The sequence below is a fragment of the Vulpes lagopus genome, chromosome 3 (assembly GCF_018345385.1).
Source record: "Vulpes lagopus strain Blue_001 chromosome 3, ASM1834538v1, whole genome shotgun sequence".
NCBI classification, from domain to species: domain Eukaryota; kingdom Metazoa; phylum Chordata; class Mammalia; order Carnivora; family Canidae; genus Vulpes; species Vulpes lagopus.
The window spans coordinates 128,476,063-128,496,689 of NC_054826.1; the positions used below are offsets into that span (position 1 = coordinate 128,476,063).

General features: G+C 57.0%; 1 protein-coding gene across 1 annotated transcript; it reads left to right on the forward strand.

Annotated features, from left to right (window-relative positions):
* The first annotated feature begins 17,930 nt into the window (after positions 1–17,930).
* LOC121488222 (mastin) lies at positions 17,931–19,852 on the forward strand. Its single transcript, XM_041750626.1, has 5 exons — positions 17,931–18,025; positions 18,136–18,316; positions 18,458–18,732; positions 19,322–19,479; positions 19,601–19,852. Exons 1-5 carry the CDS (start codon positions 17,965–17,967, stop codon positions 19,769–19,771), a joined length of 846 nt encoding a protein of 281 aa, XP_041606560.1. The 5' UTR covers positions 17,931–17,964; the 3' UTR covers positions 19,772–19,852.
* The last annotated feature ends 775 nt before the right edge of the window (positions 19,853–20,627 follow it).

Here is a 20,627-nt window from a genome sequence, read left to right on the forward strand (position 1 = left end):
GTGACTGTTCACAGCGGCCACGGTGGGGACGACGCCCACGCAGGTCCGTCCACGCGGGTCTGGCTATTGGTGCACAGCCGCGAGGCCACACGAGGGCACGAGGCTCCGCCGCCCGCCGTGGATGAACCGCGACGGCGTGCTGGCCAAGAGAAGCCAGCCGAGGCCACGCCACGTTGGATTCCACGCATGTGAGATGTCCGGGGACAAGCGCAGGTGGGCGGTTGTGGGTGGGGGCAGGGGGTGCTGAGCTGCAGGGGGTCTGTGCTTCGTGGGCACAGCTTCCCTTTGGGGGGAAGCGCATGTTCTGGAACGAGGCAGGGGTGGTGGGTGCACAGCACCGAACCTATCCCTTGACACTGGTTACAATGTCAGGCTTTATACTACTGTGTATTTTTACCAGCATAGTGATAACACCACAAAAACTCTGAAGTCTTGCCAGGACCATTGGTCCTTACCAGTGGGGGTTGCTGGTGGCTTGGGTAAACCGGCCACTGGACTTTGGGGTGCCGGTGGGAGGGGAAGACTGGAAACCCGTCCTGTAGACCAGAGCCACTGGCTGGGCAGCAGGGCAACGGGGTCACAGAGGGAGTTCTGTGTGGTGTTTACATGGGAGCAGTTGCAGGTGCCTTGAAGTAGTGCTGATGACTAGATCACTAAATGCAGTGCATTAAGGAAACCCGCATTTTGGGGGTCGCCTGGATGGCTCAGTCGTTAGAGCACACGACCCGACCTGGGGGTTGAGTTTGAGTCCCACATTGGGTGTGCAGATTACTAAAAAATAAAATCTTTTTTTTTTTTTTTTAAAGATTTTATTTATTTATTCGTGAGAGGCAGAGACGCAGGCAGAGGGAGAAGCAGGCTCCATGCAAGAAGCTTGATGCAGGACTCGATTTCAGATCCCGGGGTCATGCCCTGAGCTGAAGGCAGACGCTCAACTGCTGAGCCACCCAGGCGTCCCTTAAAAATAAAATCTAAAAAAAAAGGAAAAGCTAAGTAACTTTAATTAATAAAGTCCTCACCAACACCAATTAGAAAAACACCAAAGCCTGAAAAGCTGGTTGGCTGAGGCTGACCAGAGGCCAATGACTCATAGAGGACGGATCAAGATCAGGGACAAACAGAGGGGGAAACTGAGGCCTGCCCATGGTAAGATGAGACCATGGGCGTAGAGAAGCAGGGCAGTGCCCAGGGGGTGTGGGGCGGGGGTCCTGCAGGGCAAGTGAGTGACAGGAGAGTCTGGGGAGTGGATCCTAACCCTGTGGCCCCTGAGGCACTTGCTGCCCAGGTTCCGAGGTTGGTCAGGGGGTGCAGGTGGCCCAGTTGGGGATGCACAGCATCTGCATGGGATCGAACTGTGTCCCCCAAATCCACGTGTTCAAGCCCCGACACCCCAGTGCCCCTCTATTTGGAGGTAGGGCTGTCAGGAGGTAACTAAGGTTAAGTGAGGTCCAGGCTGGGCCCCCGATCCTGCTAAGAAGAGGAAGAGAGAGGTCCCCGTGTCCCTCCTCCATGTGCACAGTCTGCAGGCCAGGAAGAGACGCACCGGAACCCGACGACCCTGGCACTCCCATCTCCCCGGATCTCGCCCCAGGACTCCAAGGAGTGCTCCTTGCTTAAGCCCCAGGCTATGATATTTGCTGTGACAGAGGGCGGACCCTGAGGTGGAAACGGTGCCTTCTGGCAGCCGATGGTGGGTAGCGAGTGAGCGGGCGGAGCCGAGGCCTGGGTGCCTGCCCCCAAGGAGAGGGGCAGGCAGGTGGCAGAGGGCCGCCCATCTTCTTCCTTCCCGGCGGCTCACCAGTCGGTCTTTTGGGGGCTCAGTTAGCGGCAAGAGCCTTAGGGCAGGCCTGCAGAGTGAGCCAGTGGTGTGGGGCTCTCAGACAGGAGGGGTCCACCTGAGAGGGCTCAGAGCTGCGGGAGCCCCCGATGGGTTGCCACATCCTCCAGGAAGGAACCAGGCTCCCAGAGCCACATAGGAGGAACACGGAGCAGAACTAGGAACATTCTGCAATAGCCAGATGCCTGAGGCTGAGAGCCAGGCCACGGGAGGGCCCTGAATGGCTTAGGACAGGCTTCCTGGCTGGAGTTAGGGGGTGTGGTGGGGACGAGCCAGGAAGCCCAGCCTGTGCCCCAGCCCCAGGGATCCAGGCTGTGAATGATCCAAGGTGTGTGTGTGTGGGGGTCTGGGTGGGCCACAAGCCTCAGAGCAGAGTTCTACTGCCAAGTGTACCTCCGACTGGCCGCGAGACCCCAGTAGGATCAAGTCATGTAGCCTGGGCGCTGGGTCAGCTGTGCTGATTCCTGCTCTGGGTGCCCCTGGAAACCAGCAGGGTATCACTGCCTTGTCGCGTGATAGCTGGGTCAGAGTAGCAGCCCCTACAGCAGTATAGACGGCTTCCAAAACCCAGAGGTGCCTCCTTTTTGGTGGCAGGAGGTACAACACATAAGGTGTCCTTTATCCTGGAAGGTATGCCTCCATACGCTCCAAAGCGCCAAATCCTGAACACTCCATCAGTGAATCCTGCCCCTGGCAGGCGTGTGTCTTACCAGGGACTTGTGCATTCGGGCCAACGATCATGATGTCATCGAGGTGGAGGACCAATGCGATGCTCTGCGGGACGGCCAGGTGACAGTGGGCAAGCCCGTGAGTGCCCGCTGCGTTGCTCCTCCTTTCCAATGACGTTTGAAAGAACACATTTGCCAGGATCCTAGCACATTCCAAGTGCCCAGGGCTGTTGATCTGTCCTTGTAAAGACACCAGCACAGCATCTATGGTTGAAGTCACCGAACATCCACCAGGACCCACGTGGCTTCTGTAGCAACTATCCTGGAGAATCCGGTGGGGATACGAGGACACCCGCCGCCTGGTGTCACCCACTGTCTCTGAGCACGACTCTATCTTTGCCACTTCCCGGCTTGTCCCGTTGCCTCTGATTTGCAAACTCAGACGGGGCCTGGAGACGCATTTCCAAGGGCTTCTATGTAGCCTAACCCAGCGTAATTGTTCCAGGGCGCATTGGAGAGCTCCCTCCCAGAAAACCAGGGACTTCCCGAGCCCTGGGCCTGCAGGAGGCCTCAGTGACCCCTTGACAGACAGAGGGACCTCAAGGTCTGGTGACAATACTTGGTTTTCACCGTGCTAACTCTTGTGTTCCTATTGATGGCAAGTGACTCTGGTCTTCCATTTCTGCTAGCGCACCATACAGCTTTTGTGCTTAGACCAGGTCTTAACTAAATACATCATCACATTTAAAGAGAAAAGGTGGCGCCAGGAACGGTGCAGGTTTGGGGCGCTCAGGGTCAGGACCCTCCTCGGGCAGCGGCCCTGCTCTCTGCGCCCCCTGCAGGCCTGGCGCCCTCACTTGGGGGAAAGTCTTCTGTTCGGGCTGGGGGGGTGCAGACGGGGTGCCCACTCTGCACCAGGTACCACCTCCACCCGTGCCCCCGGGGTCCTGCGTCGAACCAGAGATGCGGCCCTGCCCTCCAAGGGCCCCTGGAAGGCTGGTGCTCTGGGGGACAGCGGTGTGGCTGCCCCAGGCCGGGTGCAGCAGGGAGCTGGTAGGCACCCCTCCCGGGGCTCTGGGGGCCTGAGCCCAGAGCAGCGTCGGCAGGTGGGCTGCGGGTGAGGGGACATGGGGACAAGCTTCCACCAGGACCCGGGGCGCTGACCTCAGCTCCCATACCTAAGTGCCCTAACCTGCTCTTCTCTGCGCCCAGACCTCTGAGCCCTGACCTGTGTCTGGACCTCTGCATCCTTAGCTCTGCACCCTGACATCTGTGCACTTGCACTGACCTGCTGCTCTGACCTCCGCTCCCTAACCTGTATGCACTGACCTCGGCGCCCTGACCTTGCGCACGCTGACCTCTGCTCCCTGACCTCTGCACACACGGTGACCTGTTGAGCTTAAAACGACCGGCCTGCAGTACCTCCCTGTGGCCACACAGGGGCGGCAGGGCCCGAGCCCGGGGCAGGAGGGGCGTGGCTAAGCTGGGTTGCAGGTGGGACCAGGGTCCCTGACACCTGCCGTGGCCACCAGCTGCTGGGCTCCCAGAGCGGGGAAGGGAGTGGGGGGCCGGCGGCGCCGAAAACTCCGTCTGCTGCGACTCGAGCTGCTCCGTGGGGCTTCAGGGGCCCCGGGAGCTGCTCACGTTTGTGTGCAGGTGTGTGCCCAGGGAGGCAGCTCACTCTCACTCAGTGTCAGGAAATGCTCGTCAGCCTCTGGGAGGCACAGGTGGAGGAGGCCAAGCAGCCTGTCCCTGGCTTGTCAATCCTGGCTGGGCTCCCACACCCAGGAGGCCAGGGACGTGTGTCTACTTGCTGCTTCATATCTCCAGTCCCCAGACGGGGCCGGACAGAGGTGAGTGGTTATGGGATGAATGAATGAGTGTGCACGGAGCCGTCCACACCAGCAGACAGGGGCGTGGGGGGATGTAGGCTGTAGAGTCCCACCGTGACACCTACGGTTCTCACGGACACCCGTAGTCGCGAGCTATGCTCGGGGATTCCACGATTCCTCCCACCTGAGGAAGGGAGACCAAAAACCGAGGGTCCCTGCTCGTTGTGCTGGCTTCTAAGTATTGGACTTTATTTTTTAAGATTTTATTTATTTGAGAGACAGACAGAGAGCACGAAGGCAGAGGCAGAGGGAGAAGCAGGTTCCCCGCTGAGCAGGGAGCCCGATGTGGGGCTCGATCCCGGGACCCTGAGATCATGGCCTGAGCCAATGGCAGACGCTTCACTGATGGAGCCCCCCAGGTGCCCCACGATTGGACTTTATCTCCCCGAGTGGTGTCGGATGAGCCGATATCCCACCTTCCTGAGCCGCGGCCCTGGTGGGAGCCCTGTCACCACCCACCTGAAATGCCAGAGGCGTTTGCTCTGGGTCCTCACCTCGGATCAGCTTCCGCCCCAGCAGAGCTGCAGTCGGGGATTGTGGGTCAGCGGATCCCTCCCTTCCCTGCACATGATGCCTCTGGGGTCTTGCTACGTGGCCGAGTGGATGCCTGTGTTGCTGCTTCCTCTTCTCCAGGGTACTCTCCTGGTTCTGGATCCAGGGTCTCCTCCTCCCTGCAAGAACCTTCTCTGTGCCAGGGAGCAAAGGTCTGGGCCAGGGCCCGGGTCCTCCTCAATCTCACCAAGCATGCTGCACGGTTTTCCAGATCAAAGGTGGGTGCTCGAGCCCGCTGCACTGTCCAAGTTCCACTGGCGGCCCCGTGAGGACACACCCACATCCTCACCACTGGAAGCAGCGGGAATCACAGCGCACGACACACGTGTGGGGAAGGGTCTCGATAGGAGGATTGTCCGTGGGCCTTAGATTCAGACACACTTGGGGACACAGAGGCAACGTGGGGGCAGGGCCAGGGACGACAGAGACGTGGCCCGCGTGCCAACAAGGGGGCGGAGGAGAAACACACCCTTCCGTCATACTCCGCTAGGCGACAGAGCGAGGTCCCCGGTCCTGGCCTCCGCTGGGGCTGCCCTCGCCAAGCACCACAAACGGGCAGCTTAGAGGAACACAAGGGTCCTTTGTCACGGATCTGGAGGCGGAAGTCTGAAACGCAGGTGCTGCAGTGGGCTCTCCCGAGCAGCTCTGAGGGAAGACCTTTTCCAGCGTGTCCCGGCTTCTAGCAGCCCCACCTGTGGCCACAGGGCTCCACCTGTACCTCCGGATCTCCTCTTCCCAGGACACGGTCATTGCAGCTCGGGCCTCCCCGACTCTGGCCTGACCTTGACGTAGTGACAGCTGCAAAGACCCTATTTTCTGAATCAGGTCACATTTTGAGGTTCCAGGCAGATGTGATTAGGAGAGGACACCGTTCCAACCGCTGCATCCAGGAAAGGGAGCTGGGAGCTCAGGTGCACCTGTTCCCCACAGGTGGAGGCTGCACCTGCACCGTCCTTTCCTGAAACCTCTTTCTGCTTCCATTGGCTAGAGCTGGCTCAGAGGCAGAGGGCGGCAGAGGGGTGGCATGGACAGGCACGATGAAGGGTGGCCCACAGTAGGGTGTAGGACGGGTGAGGGTCCAGGAAGAGACCTGCCCTCTCCCTGCAGGTTTGCACCACCTCCCCGTGGGGTCTGTGACGGTCCTGCACACCTGTGCCGGTGGGCACATGGCTTCCTGCAGGCCGGACCCCCTGGCTGTGTGGCCAGGGCATTGGGGGGGGCAATTTGTCCCTCTGCTCTGGTCTCCCCACACGTGCGGCACGAGTCTCAGCCTGTGGATGCGCCCTTGGGACGTGCTGGGTGTCTTCACAGATACCAGACTGTCCTGTCCTTCCTTTGTCTCCCCTGGGAAGTGACGCCCTGCAGACCCGGGGTGGCCAGCGCTCTGTCCCGCGGGCATGGGGGCTGGAGAAGGAGCCCTGCTCCCACCGCCTCATCCCGCTGAGGACTCCTAGCAGCCTCTGCCTCCTGTCTCTGGCGCCGACCCGCGGAGTTCCTGCCCTCGCTCTGCAGCCTCCTGCAACCCTCCCTCGTGCCTTGAGCCCATCTCACACCTTCTTTTTTTAATAAGTTATTATTTTTATTTATTTATTTTTAGAGATTTTATTTATTTATTCATCACACACACACACACACACACACACACACACACAGGCAGAGACCCAGGCAGAGGGAGAAGCAGGCTCCATGCAGGGAGCCCGATGAGGGACTCGATCCCGGGACTCCAGGATCATGCCCTGGGCTGAAGGCAGATGCTAAACCACTGAGCCACCCAGGGATCCCTCTAATAGGTTTTTAAACATGAAAATAGCTTTTATTGGGCAGCCCACGTGGCTCGGTGGCTTAGTGCCGCCCTCAGCCCAGGCCTGATCCTGGAGACCCGGGATCAAGTCTCACATCGGGCTCCCTGCATGGAGCCTGCTTCTCCCTCTGCCTGGGTCTCTGCCTCTCTCTCTCTGTCTCTCTCATGAATAAATAAATAAAATCTTAAAAAAAAAAAGAATAGCTTTTTTTTTTAACACGTTGTTTGGTTCATATGTCCGGTTCTCATGCACTCGGAACATCTGTCATGCGTGCGCTACATTTGTTGCCGTCGGCAAAGGACAGCGATACAATCTTACCAGCTACGCCCAGCTCGTTGGGGTCGCTATCTGTGTTGTGTCTCCTGGAGGCTCTAACAGGTGTGGAATGACACGTGTCCCCCCCTGCCCCCGCTGACGTCCCCACCATGCAGGCTCCCGCTGACCCTGGCAGCCCTCGGGGATGCGTTCCCACATACGGTTCCAGGCTGATGGTCACAGAGGAGCATCCTGTTGAGAAGGTCCCGCTTCAGGCTTGTCGGGGGGCCGGGCCCTCCAGAGAAGAGACGGAATAGACGCCCTGCAGAGCTGTCTGGATGGGGTACAGACCCCTCCCTCCCCGCCAACTTCCTAGACTCATGGTGATGACACCTTGCAATAGGAGTTTCATTTTTCTCTGGATTAAAAAAAAAGTACCCAGAGAAAAGCAAATGGAAGTTACACAGACCCTCACAGGGGAAGGGGAGCCGAGAGCCGCAGAGAGGAGCCCTGCGGCCCGTGGGCACTCACCTGCAGCCACAGCCTCCCTTTATTTCCTCCCTGCTCAGCCAGGGTGTCCAGGGGCGTCGCGGCAAACACCCAGGCTGCTCAGGCTCTGGGTTCTCTTGGGAAGAGCTGGCTGTCCTGACGGGACCTCACTCTGCTTGGTTGGGTTTGTGTCTGGCTGCACCTGTGACACCAGCACTGGTCACCTGTGGCTTGCAGGTGGCCAGCGCCTAGAAGCAGGGAGCCCAGCCAGGCTGCAGAGGGTGTGTGGGGAGAGAGAGGGGCTGGGGCGCCTGCCCACACCCCCGCTGTTCTGGGCTGCTCCCTAACTGATCCCAGACTCCCCACCTCTGGGCCAGGGGAGGTGCCCAAGCCCCTTGGTGAGAAGGACCAGCCACTGTCCGTCCTGAGCTGGGGACTGTGCTGTCTCCTGGGGTCTCGGGCTGCACCAGCCGCAGGGCCTATTCCCGGGGGCTGTGTGGCTATTGGTGGCTGTGGTGCAGGGGGACCTGGGGGTGGGCAATGCCCACGGCCACCTGCTGATTAGCCCGTCCACACACCGTGCCCGGAGCAGGGTGGAAGGGCATCGAGGGAACCTGAGGGCCCCCAGGGTGGTCTCTGTGAGGGGAGCTGGGTCTGGGTGTAAAGTTGGGGGAGCCCATGAACGTCCTCGTAACCTCTCTCGGTCGGGCCCTACGGGTCCCACTACTGTTTCACATGTCATATGACACTGACCAGCGTGTTGGTGGAAAAACCCAATCTCAGCGTTTTCGGGGCTCTCGTGTCTACCCGGGGCACTTCGAATGCGTCCTAGGCAGAGAGAAACGTTCCAAAACGCCTGCCGCCCTGATACAGCTAAATCGCAGAGCCAGTGCTTCCTCTCCGTCCCCGGTCCTGAGACCCTCCTCCGGGCGGCCTCCTCCAGGCAGCAGGCCGCACGCTGGAGACGGGGCCCTGGGGACATCCTCATCCCCAGCCCCGAGCCTCCTGTACCCTGGGTGTCCTTCCATCCCAGGACAACTGGTGACCCCAAGTAGGGGGGGGAAGGGAGATGGGGAGGCAGGAGCGCCCCACTCTGGGAATCAGGATGGCATTCTCGGCAAGCATGGGTCAGGCGCCTGCCGGACCCCAACTCTCCAGAGACACCTTCCCTGAGACGGAGCCTGGGTCACTCACAGCCCCCCGGCCTCCGCTCCCTGCTGTGTCGCTTCGTTCTATTGATCACTATGTGGGATGATTTTATTCCACAGCCCAGACGAGGGCCGGCACTATAGGCCTCTTTCACCGGCTGTGTTCCTGTGACCGGGACTGTGCTGGGCTCAGTGCGTGTTTGTTGATTGAATGAAAGACCAGGAATCAGCACTGGTCCCAGGAAGGGGAGGAACTCAGTACCCTCCCTCCACCAGCTTTACTGCAGGCCATCTGCCGAGCCTTGGGGTGGGGGAGACGGGCGCACAGAGGGCTAACCTGTGCCTCAGCACCGTGCCCTGGTGCCTGCCTAGAACCCAACAGTGATCCCGGTGATGCTCGGCTTGCGTGGACGCCGCCCACAGCCAATCTGACGGGTCGAAGTGGAAGGAAGCACGGCCTCACCATAGTGTCTTAGAGGGTCCTGGTTGACAGCAAGGGTGTCCCTCCCTCCCGTGGTCCTTCGGAAGTGCCCACGTTATTGTTGGCTGCTAGTCTTCTCTGTTACTTCTCACCCAAGTCCATGAAAAGGCCCACCTGGGATTTACATCGGAATCACATTGACTCTGTAGGTATGAACACCTCCGTGGCCTGCTGTCCTCTCCCCCGGACCACCGCACATCCAGCCACACCACCGCTCACGGCAGAAGCAAGTGGATCGCCCGCGGACAGGTACGCATGAGACACCACGTGGGCCGGGCCTGCAGGGGACAGCGATTCGGCCTGGAAGGGGCCAATTCCGACGCCCGAACCCAGAGGACATCACTATTATTATTTCTTTTTTTTTTTTACTATTATTATTTCAATACGAAACGAACCAGACACAGACACAAAAGGACAGACTGTGCACAATCCTGCTTCTGTGGGGTCCCTGGAGTCATCAGATCCATAGACGCGGGCGGGGGGGGGGGCAGGTGCCAGGGGCAGGTGTTTAACGCAGACAGAGCGTCTGTTTGTGAGATGAAAAAGTCCTGCAGGTGGATGCTGGTGATGGTTGCACATGATGAATAGATTTATTTATTTATTTTTAAAGATTTTATTTATTTATTCATGAGACACACGGGGAGAGAGAGAGAGAGAGAGAGAGAGAGAGAGAGGCAGAGACCCAGGCAGATGGGGAAGCAGGCTCCACGCAGGGACCCGACGTGGGACTCGATCCCGGGTCTCCAGGATCACGCCCTGGGCTGAAGGCGATGCTAAACCGCTGAGCCCCCTGGGCTGCCCAGATGAATAGATTTAACGTCAGAGAACGGTGCCCTTAAAATGTTAAAGACGTAGATGCATATGTAAGATTTGTTTATTTGAGACAGACTGAGAGAGAGAGAGCAGGGGAAGCAGCAGAGGGAGAGAGAATCCCAATCCCACAGTGAGCTCGGCGCCAGACAGACTTGATCCCACAACCCTGAGATCACGACTGGAGCCGAAATCAACAGTCAGATGCTCAATTGGCTGGGCCACCCAGGCGCCTAAGATATATTTTATTTTATGTGTATTTTACTATGATAAAAAATCAGAAAAAAATCTAATAATCTATTATAACTTCCCTTTCTAGAATCCTTGCACCCCTTTGAACAGATGATTCCTACAGATATGATGAAAACTTCTTTTTTTTTTTTAATTTTTATTTATTTATGATAGTCACAGAGAGAGAGAGAGAGGCAGAAACACAGGCAGAGGGAGAAGCAGGCTCCATGCACCGGGAGCCCGACGTGGGATTCGATCCCGGGTCTCCAGGATTGCGCCCTGGGCCAAAGGCAGGCGCCAAACCGCTGCACCACCCAGGGATCCCTATTTCCTTCCTACAGATATGAAAATGGCATCTTCTCATTAGAACTGCCTGGGGTAAAAAAAAAAAAAAAAAAAAAAAAAGAACTGCCTGTGGTTTGCTGGTGGTACCGAAAAATGTCACAGGCTTGTTTTTTTCTTTTTCATTTTTTGTTACACTAGCTACAGGTTGACTGCAATATTAAATGAAAGTCAAGGCCATACTCCCTCTTGGCTTTTTTTTTTTTTTTAAGAGGATACTTCTAATCATTATCCATTTGATGTCTTATTTTTATTGATGTGCTTTACTTAAGGAAAGGAAATTCCTTCTCATAGTCTTTACTAAGAGATTTATTCTTTTACCTAATGAATCAATGTTGAATTGTTTATTGAGATGATCATGAGGTTTCTCTGAGTCTCTACGGCAACGTGCATTTATGGATATTTTTATGTATTTTATTTTATTTATAAAATAAAAAATAAAAAGAGTTTATTTAAAAATAAAAAATAAAAAATAAAAAGATTTTATTTATGTATTTATTTATTCATGAGACACACACAGAGAGAGGCAAAGACACAGGCAGAGGGAGACACAGCTCCATGCAGGGAGCCCGACGCGGGACTCGATCCCAGAACCCCGGGGTCATGCCCTGAGTCGAAGTCGGACACTCAGTCACTGGGCCTCCCAGGTGCCCCTATATTTATGAACTATATAATGATAAACTGCACTGGAGTCCATGACGCAGCCTGCTCGGTCAGTGTCCTATCCCTTGTATACTGGGCTGGGTGTGAGCTCTTGATTTCTGGAACTTGATGCTTATATTTTCCTTTCCTTTTTTTTTTTTTTTTTTAAGTAGGCTCCACACCCAGCGTGGAGCCCAGCATGGGGCTTGATCTCACGACCCTGAGATGAAGACCTGAGCTGAGACCAAGAGACGCTTCACCGACTGAATCCCCCCAGGTGCCCCTATATTTTCCTTTCTTATAATGACCGGTCTGGTGGTGGCATCACTGTCACAGTGGCTTCTTAGGAAAAAGTGTGTGGGTTTCACTCTTCCGTTCCTTTTGGGGAAGATCTTGTTTAAAGCTGGGCTGATACATGGCTTAAAATTTTAGGTAGAACCCATCTGTAAAATAACCATACCTGGGGATCCCTGGGTGGCTCAGCAGTTTAGCAATTGCCTTTGCTTCGGGGCATGATCCTGGAGTCCCGGGATCGGGTCCTGCATGGGGCTCCCTGCATGGAGCCTGTTCCTCCCTCCTCCTGTGTTTCTGCCTCTCTCTCTCTCTAGGTCTATCATAAATAAATAAATAAATAAATAAATAAATAAATAAATAAATCTATCTTAAAAAAAATATCCATGCCTGGTGCTTTTTTTTTAAATTATATTTTTTAACGGTCCTATTTTTTTTTTAATTTTTTTTATATTATTATTATTATTTTTTTATTTATGATAGTCATACAGAGAGAGAGAGAGGCAGAGACACAGGCAGAGGGAGAAGCAGGCTCCATGCACCGGGAGCCCGACGTGGGATTCGATCCCGGGTCTCCAGGATCGCGCCCTGGGCCAAAGGCAGGCGCCAAACCGCTGCGCCACCCAGGGATCCCAACGGTCCTATTTTTCACGATGATCTCCACAATTGTCGCCATGCTCCTGCTGCAGGGCCAGGTGATGCAGGTTCGATCCACATCAGTGACATCCAGCCCCACTGGTGTGTGGATCTGTGAGCGCTGACAAATGCAAACAGTCAGGGTGCAGTCACCTCACTCTGGGAGGCTTGCCCTGTGCCCCTCTGTGGCCAACCCCCCTGTCCCCGGCCTCTGGGGGCTGGTGATGGGTTTTCTGCCTTATAACTGTACCTTTCCCAGAATGTCATGCACATGGGACCACACAGCGTTTGTAGTCTGGGCTCCTCACTTAACACTGCATTTGAGGTTTATTCATATCACAGCCGCCCTGACTCACTCTTCCTTCCATTGCGTGGATGCACCACTGCTTACTTATCTTTTTTCTTTTTCTTTTTTTACTTTGAAGGGTCTTTGTTGTTGTTGTTTTTACGTGTCGCAGGGTGTGTGTGCTGCTGAAGGTTTTTTGGTGATTTTGCATAAAGTCAATCCACACGTTTGGATCTGGGTTTCTCTGTGGATGCAAACTTTCATCTCCCTCGTTCACGCGTTTGTCTCTGTTTAACTTTGTCCTCATCGGCTTTGGCTTTGTCAGGTTTTTACAGTACTGTTTTCATAGGTGTGCACGTTTTAATTTGTATTTTCCTAATGACTGATGACGTCGAGCACTTTGTCTTGTGCATGTTTGCCATTCGCGTGGCTCCTTTTGTAAAGCGTTTACATCTTTTCAGGATTTTTTTTCCATTGGAATCATTTTTATTTTTTTATTTTTATTTTTTTGGAATCATTTTTAATATTTAAATACAAAAAGTGTGCGGATCCCTGGGTGGCTCAGTGTTTTAGCACCTGTCTTTGGTTTGGGACGTGATCCTGGAGTCCCGGGATCGGGTCCCATATTGGGCTCCCTGCATGGAGCCTGCTTCTCCCTCTGCCTGTGTCTCTGCCTCTCTCTCTTTCTGTGTCTCTCATGAATAAATAAATAAAATATTTTTAAAAATACAAAAAATGAGCCCTTACTTTTTTTCTTTTTTAGACAGACAGGTCTCTCATAGCCAAAATGGGCAGAGGAAATGAGCTGCTGCTCTGTCCTCCAGAGCCCCCGTCCTGCAGCTGAAGCTGCTGGCTGGCCCCCCTCCTTTCCAACATAGAAAGTTCCAGTGGCTGCTTTACACCACGGCTGTAATGCATGATGTATTTCTTTTTTTTTTTTTTTTAATTTTTTTATTTATTTATGATAGTCACAGAGAGAGAGAGAGAGAGGGGCAGAGACACAGGCAGAGGGAGAAGCGCAGAGGGAGAAGCAGGCTCCATGCACCGGGAGCCCGACATGGGACCCGATCCCGGGTCTCCAGGATCGCGCCCTGGGCCAAAGGCAGGCGCCAAACCGCTGCGCCACCCAGGGATCCCGCATGATGTATTTCATAGTGTGCATGTTCCTTCCCAACATCTCCATGCTTATAAACAAAAATGGTGCGGGGTACGTCCTTCCCAGTGGCATCAGTTCCTACACCCCAAGGGGATAGTGAGGTCCTCCAGTCGTAAGTGATTTAGGGAGAAAGAGGCGGGATGGCCAGAGCTGGAGCAACCATCTTCCTTGCTGCACTCTGCTATCAGAGTGAGAACAGAAGAAATGGGACTGCGCGGAGGGCACAGTTGCAAGTTGGGAGTCCCCATGAGATACTGAGAATTCTCGCCACCAGGTTTACACAGATCAATGTGCCAAAGCTAAAAAAAAAAAAAAAAAAAAAGGAATCCAAATAATCAGCAAACGCTATTGAATTTTCAAACTTGTCCCCCACCAAGACAAGTCATGTAGCAGTAGCAATCTAGATTTTTCCAGGATTTTTCTACCTTTTTTGGAAGGTAGAGCCACTGGCGTTCCGGCTGAGAGCCCTGTGTTGGGCCCCCAAACTATCTGCCTCTGCTGCACTTATTGCTGCCACTCCACTTGCAACTTCTCAGTCTCAAAGACAACAGGAAGAACCGGGATCGTGAAGCAAGTGGTCCCAATCCACGAGGTTGCCCTGGAAAACCTGTACGTTGTTTGAGCCACAAAGAGGGAGACATCAAAAGTGGTGCCAGCTGCGGGCCGGACCCTCTCTGGAACATCTCCGTCAGACCCCACAGTCTCTCTGATGGGGTCTCATCTAGCTCCTCGCCGTCTTCCTCCTGCTGCTCCTCTTCGGTCTTCTCGGCATTGCCTTTTGGAAGCAATTTGTCCGGGGACAGGGGTGTCCCAAGGCCACCAGCAGGCTGCAGGGGAACCCTCTTCAGGATTTTTTAGAAGAAGATTTTGTTTATTTATTTGACAGAGAGAGAGAGAGAGAGCATGAGCAGGGGCAGGGGCAGAGGGAGCGGGAAAAGCAGGCTCCCCGCTGAGCAGGGAGCCCAAAACGGGACTCAAATCCAGGACCCTGAGCTCATGATCTGAGTGAGCCGAAGGGAGACGCTTCACCCCCTGAGCCTCCCTTGGGACACCCCTTGGGATTTCTTTACTTGGATTTTTCTTTTCTCATTAGAGAAATTTGGGTAATTTCTTATATGTTCCGGGTATGAGCATATTGTCTCTTGCAGATGTCTTCTCCCAGCCTGCAGATTCCCGCTCTTCCACTGCCTTTTGGTGTTTTGGGATAAGCATGCTTTTAATTTTTTTTTTGAAAGATTTTATTTGGGGATCCCTGGGTGGCTCAGTGGTTTAGCGCCTGCCTTTGGCCCAGGGCTCAATCCTGGAGTCCCGGGATCGATTCCTACGTCAGGCTCCTGGCATGGAGCCTGCTTCTCCCTCCTCCACTCTGACTCTCTCTCTCTCTCTCTCTCTCTCTCTGTCTATCATAAATAAATAAATAAAGTCTTTTTAAAAAAATAAATTTTATTTATTTATTCATGAGAGACACAGAGAGAGAGAGTGGGAGAGACACAGGCAGAAGGAGAAGCAGGCTCCATGCAGGGAGCCCGATGTGGGACTCGATCCTGGTACTCCAGGATCATGCCCTGGGCTGCAGGCAGCACCAAACCGCTGAACCACCCGGGGTGCCTGCATGCTTTTAATTTTGACAAAATCCATATATATATATATATATATATGTATATATATATATATATGTTTTTTTTTTTTTACAAAAAAACTTAATGAATCCTGCTATCTCGTGTCCAGCATTGGCCTGTAATATCTTTTTCTTCCCCTTCTCCCCTTCAAATTCTGCTTCAGTCTCATAAGCAGCATCCATCGGGATGTGTTTTATGTCCACCTTCCATGCTGGCGTCTTTGCCAGTAAGTTTGCTCACTTATTTTATTACAATCACCAATGTGCTCAGACCAATTCCCACCACCTTAGTTTATTATTTTTATATTGTTCAACTACGACTGGGTTTTTCTACTTTTCTTGCCTGTCCTCTAGAACAGATGCGCCGCAGGAAGGCAGGACCGAGTGTGACTGTCCTAGTTCCCTCACATGACGGTACCGTCTGGACTGCTGATCGTGACTCACTGTGGGTATATCTCCTCGTCTTTGATACTATCTTTCACAAAAGATAACAGTAACCCTTATCACGATACTTGATTTCTTTTGCTGAATATCTCTCTTGCGACATTTTCCTATAAGAGTTTTATCTCAACTGTTTCGAGGGCATCCAAGGCTGGCGTGCGTGGGCCCACCCGCGGATACACTGACCTGGCCCGTGAGCAGAGGCCTGCCCGGTGCTGACGACGGCTGCGCGGGGGCTCTTGCCAGCAGGGCCGGTGACCCCCGAAGCAGAGCCCGCGGCTCCCTCCAGGGCTGCACTGTCACCTGCTCACACTGAACCAGCCAGTGTGTACCCTGGGGTGCAAGCCTGCGGGCAAGGTGTGCTCTTCTCAGAAGAGGCCTCCATCCCAAGGGAAGGGCCCGGGCGCCGGCGGGCACCAGCCCCAAGGCCCTTGCGGGCGCCTCCTGCCCTGTGCTAGGGGCTCTGCTAAGCAGAGAGCCAGGGCCTGGCCCATGACGACAGTGGCCGTCAGTCCCGCGCCCTCCCTGTGAGCCTGGGGCTCCCCGGCGCCTCACGCGTGCTTCTGGCCGTGGCCCTGCGTGTTCAGCTGCGCGCGGGCAGAGAAGCAGCCCCCCCCCTCCCCCACATCCTGGTCTCAGGCGGCCTCGGCTCTCACCCCTGCCTCTGCGCCGGGCGCCTCCCATCCCCTGGCCTCCCTCCCGGGCTCGGCGGGGGTCATTGCTCCGTCCCTGGGACTCTGTGGGGTCCTCAGGGACTGGCGGAGGAGGTCTCAGACACAAGACACTGGCGGCTTGAGGACCCCGGGCGTGGACGCCGCTCACTTCCCGACTCCTGGTGCACACGAGGGCGGGGCAACGTCCGTGAGACAGCAAGCCCAGCGCAGGCACTGTCCGTGCATCCAACACAGCGGAACAGGTCCCCCAGGGGCCTCAGGGAGCTCGGCGTCCCGGCTCCACGGTGACCCCCCCCAGCCCTGAGGTGCTGAGGGGTGCTGCTCGGCTCAGAGCACCCCAAAGCCCACAGGGCCGCCCCAGCAACACTGGTCCCTTCTCTCCTACTCCTGCAGGCCACAAATCCGCGGTCGGAGCAGCCATGGCTGGCGCCACTGAGGCCTCTGCTGTGCCTGTGGACATTGCAACCTCCTGTGTCTCCCCTGTGTCCCCCCTGCGTGCTCCCTGCAGCTCCCCTGCATCCCCCCTGCATTCCCTCCTGCATCCCCCTTGTATTCCCCCTGCATCCCCCCTGTGTCCCCCCTGCATCCCCCTTGCGTTCCCCCTGCATCCCCCCAATATTCCCCCTGCATCCCCCTGTGTGCTCCCTATATCTGTCTTACATCCCGCCCTGCGTCCTCTTGGCTGGTCCCTCTGTGCCCATCTGTGTCCTCATGGCCTCTCCTGTAAGGACTCCAGTGGATTAAGACCTGCCCATGTGGCCCCATTTTACCTAAATCACCCCTTGAGAGACCCTGTGTCCAAATACAGTCATATCTGAGGTGCGGGGGCGGGTCCTTGACATGTGCATTTAGGGGACACACTCAGGTCATGACGGGGTCCCTCCTAGTGGAACCCACAGGCCGCCGCCTCTTTGGGGAATTGGGAGAAGCACCTCCATCCCTCCTGAGTCTCATCCTGGAGGCCCAACCCTGTCCCCCAACATGTGGCAAGGCTGTGTGGATGTCGCCGGCCGCTGGTGTCCGGGCAGTGGGCACAGGGCGGTCAGGTGCCCAGAAGGCTGTGCCCAGGCGATCCCATGGCCGTCTTCCCGGACTCTCAGCCATCCCACCCACCCCATGTGGCCCCAGGTGTGTCCCGCTCCTGGAGCCATGGTCGGGGACACCCTGACCACACTGTCCCCTCAGCTCCTTGGGTGATGACGGAGGGCCCCAAGAAGGCCGAGTGCCCAGCATGCCCAGGACCTCTGGCGGCCCGGCCCACTCCCTTGGGGCCAAGACTGTCCTGGGGCCTGGAATAGAGCCTCCAGGAGCCGCCCCTTCACAGTCAGTAATGGTGAGTGCTGGGGCCATGGGGAGAAGCCTGGGGAGGGGGGCATCAGCCCCGGAAGCGACTGAGGCCCCAGAGGCTGGACCGAGGGCTGGGGTGACCCCCTGGCTGAGATAAAAGTTCATCTGTGCCTCAGCCCGAAGGCCCTTCCGGCCCCTCCACCAGACTGCTCACTCTCCGCACGTCACGTTCGTGACTGTCCCTCCGGTGGGCAGAGGACCACAAAGCTGTGCCCTGTCACCACCAGCCCCCACGGAAGGAGAAGGCTGCCCCCCACTTCCTGTGCTATGAGGATAAAGGAGGGCCCTGGGGGGACGGCCGGGGAAGGAAGCACCATGGACAAAGCCGGTGCTGGGACGGCCTGCACCTCACCAGGCCCCCTGCTGATGCTGTGGCTGCTGGTTCTGACCGCCCCCTGGCTGGGGGGTTCTGTGCCCGTGAGCCCCAGTGAGTCCCAATCCCTCCGATGTGCCCAGGGGGTGTGGGACTGCCCCTTAGGGAAGAGCTTCCATGGTCCCCCCCGAGCTCTGGGGAGGCCTGTCAACCTGTTTCTGCAGACCCCGGCCTGCGACGTGAGCGGGTGGGCATCGTGGGGGGCTGCAACGTGCCAGCCAGGAGGTACCCGTGGCAGGTCAGCCTGAGGTTCCACGGCATGGGTAGCGGCCAGTGGCAGCACATCTGCGGAGGCTCCCTCATCCACCCCCAGTGGGTGCTGACTGCGGCCCACTGCGTGGAGCTGTGAGTGGGGCCACCCCACCCCTGGGGCTTGGTGGGGAGCCGCGGGCGCGGGGCGTGCGTGGGCACGGGGTCCTCCTGCGGGAGGCCGCCTGCTGGGACCCCTCCCCAGGCCTGAGAAGCCCCGGGGCCCCTCTCCCCCAGGGAGGGCTTGGAGGCTGCTACCCTCAGGGTCCAAGTCGGGCAGCTGAGACTCTACGACCACGACCAGCTGTGCAACGTGACCGAGATCATCCGCCACCCCAACTTCAACATGAGCTGGTATGGCTGGGACAGCGCGGACATCGCCCTGCTGAAGCTGGAGGCCCCCCTGACGCTCTCTGAGGACGTCAACCTGGTGTGCCTCCCATATCCCTCCCTGATTGTCCCCCCGGGGATGCTATGCTGGGTGACCGGCTGGGGAGACATTGCAGACCACAGTAGGTATAGGGAGAAGGCACAGAGGGTGCGGGGCTGGGGTGGCTGGGCCCTTCCAGAGAGCGCCTCGCTGCATCGCCTCCCGGGACCCCCAGGGTCCGGTGTGATGCCAGGGTTTGGACAGGAAGTTTCTGGAACAGACCTGAGGAGCTGGGCACTTGCCCTGGTTTTGGTTCAGAGCCAGTGGTCGCCGCATGGACTCTGGCCACCAGGGTCTGAGGGCACATGGGGGTCGTCGTGTCGTGAGGGGGAGAAATCCAGGCTCGCTGAGTTTGGGGACCCACCAAGGTCCCGGGCTCCCCTGCTGCTGAGGCAGTTTCCCCGGGGAGCCTGTGGGTCCAGTCCGGGAGCCCAGACTCTGGGGAGGGAGGCCTGGTCCGGAGCTTGAGGTGTCCCGCGGCCGGGTCCCAGTGTGGTGCATGTGGGGAGATGCACCGGGTCTGCACTAGGCCCCCGGGTCAGGGCTGGCAGTGGGGGGTGCTCTGTGCACCCGGTGACGGAGTGGGGGCGGCCCAGCACAACCTGGAAGGGGCATGTGTGGTGACGGGGACGAGAGGAGCCTCTGATGCTCACCCAGCGCCCCCCCCACAGCACCGCTGCCCCCACCCTACCACCTGCAGGAGGTGGAGGTCCCCATCGTGGGGAACAGGGAGTGTAATTGTCACTATCAGACCATTCTTGAGCGAGACGACGAGGTCATCAAGCAGGACATGCTGTGTGCCGGGAGCGAGGGCCACGACTCCTGCCAGGTGAGGCCCCGGGCTGCCCGGCCACGTCCTCCGTCCCCTTCTAGCCCAAGAGCGTGGGATCTGCCGGCCCCTCGGCCACAGGGCCACGGAAGCTCTAGCTGAGGGCCTCTTCGTCCCACAGATGGACTCTGGGGGCCCCCTCGTGTGCCGATGGAAGTGCACCTGGATCCAAGTGGGGGTCGTGAGCTGGGGCTACGGCTGCGGTTACAACAACCTCCCTGGGGTGTACGCCCGCGTGACGAGCTACATGTCCTGGATCCACCAGCACGTCCCTCTGTCCCCTGGACCCTAGAAGGGACACACATCTGTCTTCCTTGTCTCATCACCGCGTGTTCCCTGCGCGGTGGCAGGGGGAGCGGGGAGAAGTCCAGGGTCTCGGATGCCTGCTTGGAATTGGATTCTTATTAAACATGATGGGAAAACCTCCCAAGGCTGCGCCCGTGCTTGACTGTTGTGCGTCTGGGGGCCCAGGGAGGGCTGGTGGTGGCATCCCTGGCGCCGGCATCTTCTGGCCAGGCAGAGATGGACAGATGGAAGGATGGACAGACGGACAGGTTCCAGAGGCAGGTTTTTGTGCTTTCTCCCCAAAAGAATGTCAGCGGGGACGAGGGGCTGTGGTCCATGCCCGCCCCTGCGGCCCCCCGAAGGCACGGTGGAGGCAGGGCTCCGGGTCCGGGGGCTGCCCACGGGGGTCCTCCCCCCACTGTTCTTCAGAGCCCCTCCTCTCCAGGCAGCACTTCAGCCGGTTCTACAGACCCCTTCCGGCCTTGTGGCACCAGGTTCTTTTCCGGATGTTCAGAGTCCCGTCTGACGGGTCAAAGTGTCCCTGGTTCGCTCTGAAAACACGTCCCGTAAGCCTGGGCCCCAGGAGCACGCTGTGCGTGCATCGCCCCTCAAGGACCCGCTCCCAGGACCTCAGCTGGTCCCTGTCCCCCAGGCCCCACCACCTTCAACCACATTAACGTTAAACTGAAAGCATTTTGACAGAGAGCACAGTGCTCCCGCTCCCGATGCGCTCGCAGCCACTAAACCAGGACCCAAGTGCCTGGAGATGCCCCCGAGACGTGTCCACAAGCGGCTGGGGTCTCCTAGGCACCCCTCCCTGCACTGGGAGAAGGGGGTCTAAGAGGGGCCATCCTGGGCTTAGC

Coding starts and splice junctions, on each gene's coding strand:
- LOC121488222 (XM_041750626.1), top strand. CDS start 17,965: ATGCTGTGGCTGCTGGTTCTGACCGCCCCCTGGCTGGGGGGTTCTGTG. Junction 18,733..19,321: donor GGGAGACATTGCAGACCACA/GTAGGTATAGGG, acceptor CCCCCCCCACAG/CACCGCTGCCCCCACCCTAC. Junction 19,480..19,600: donor AGGGCCACGACTCCTGCCAG/GTGAGGCCCCGG, acceptor TTCGTCCCACAG/ATGGACTCTGGGGGCCCCCT.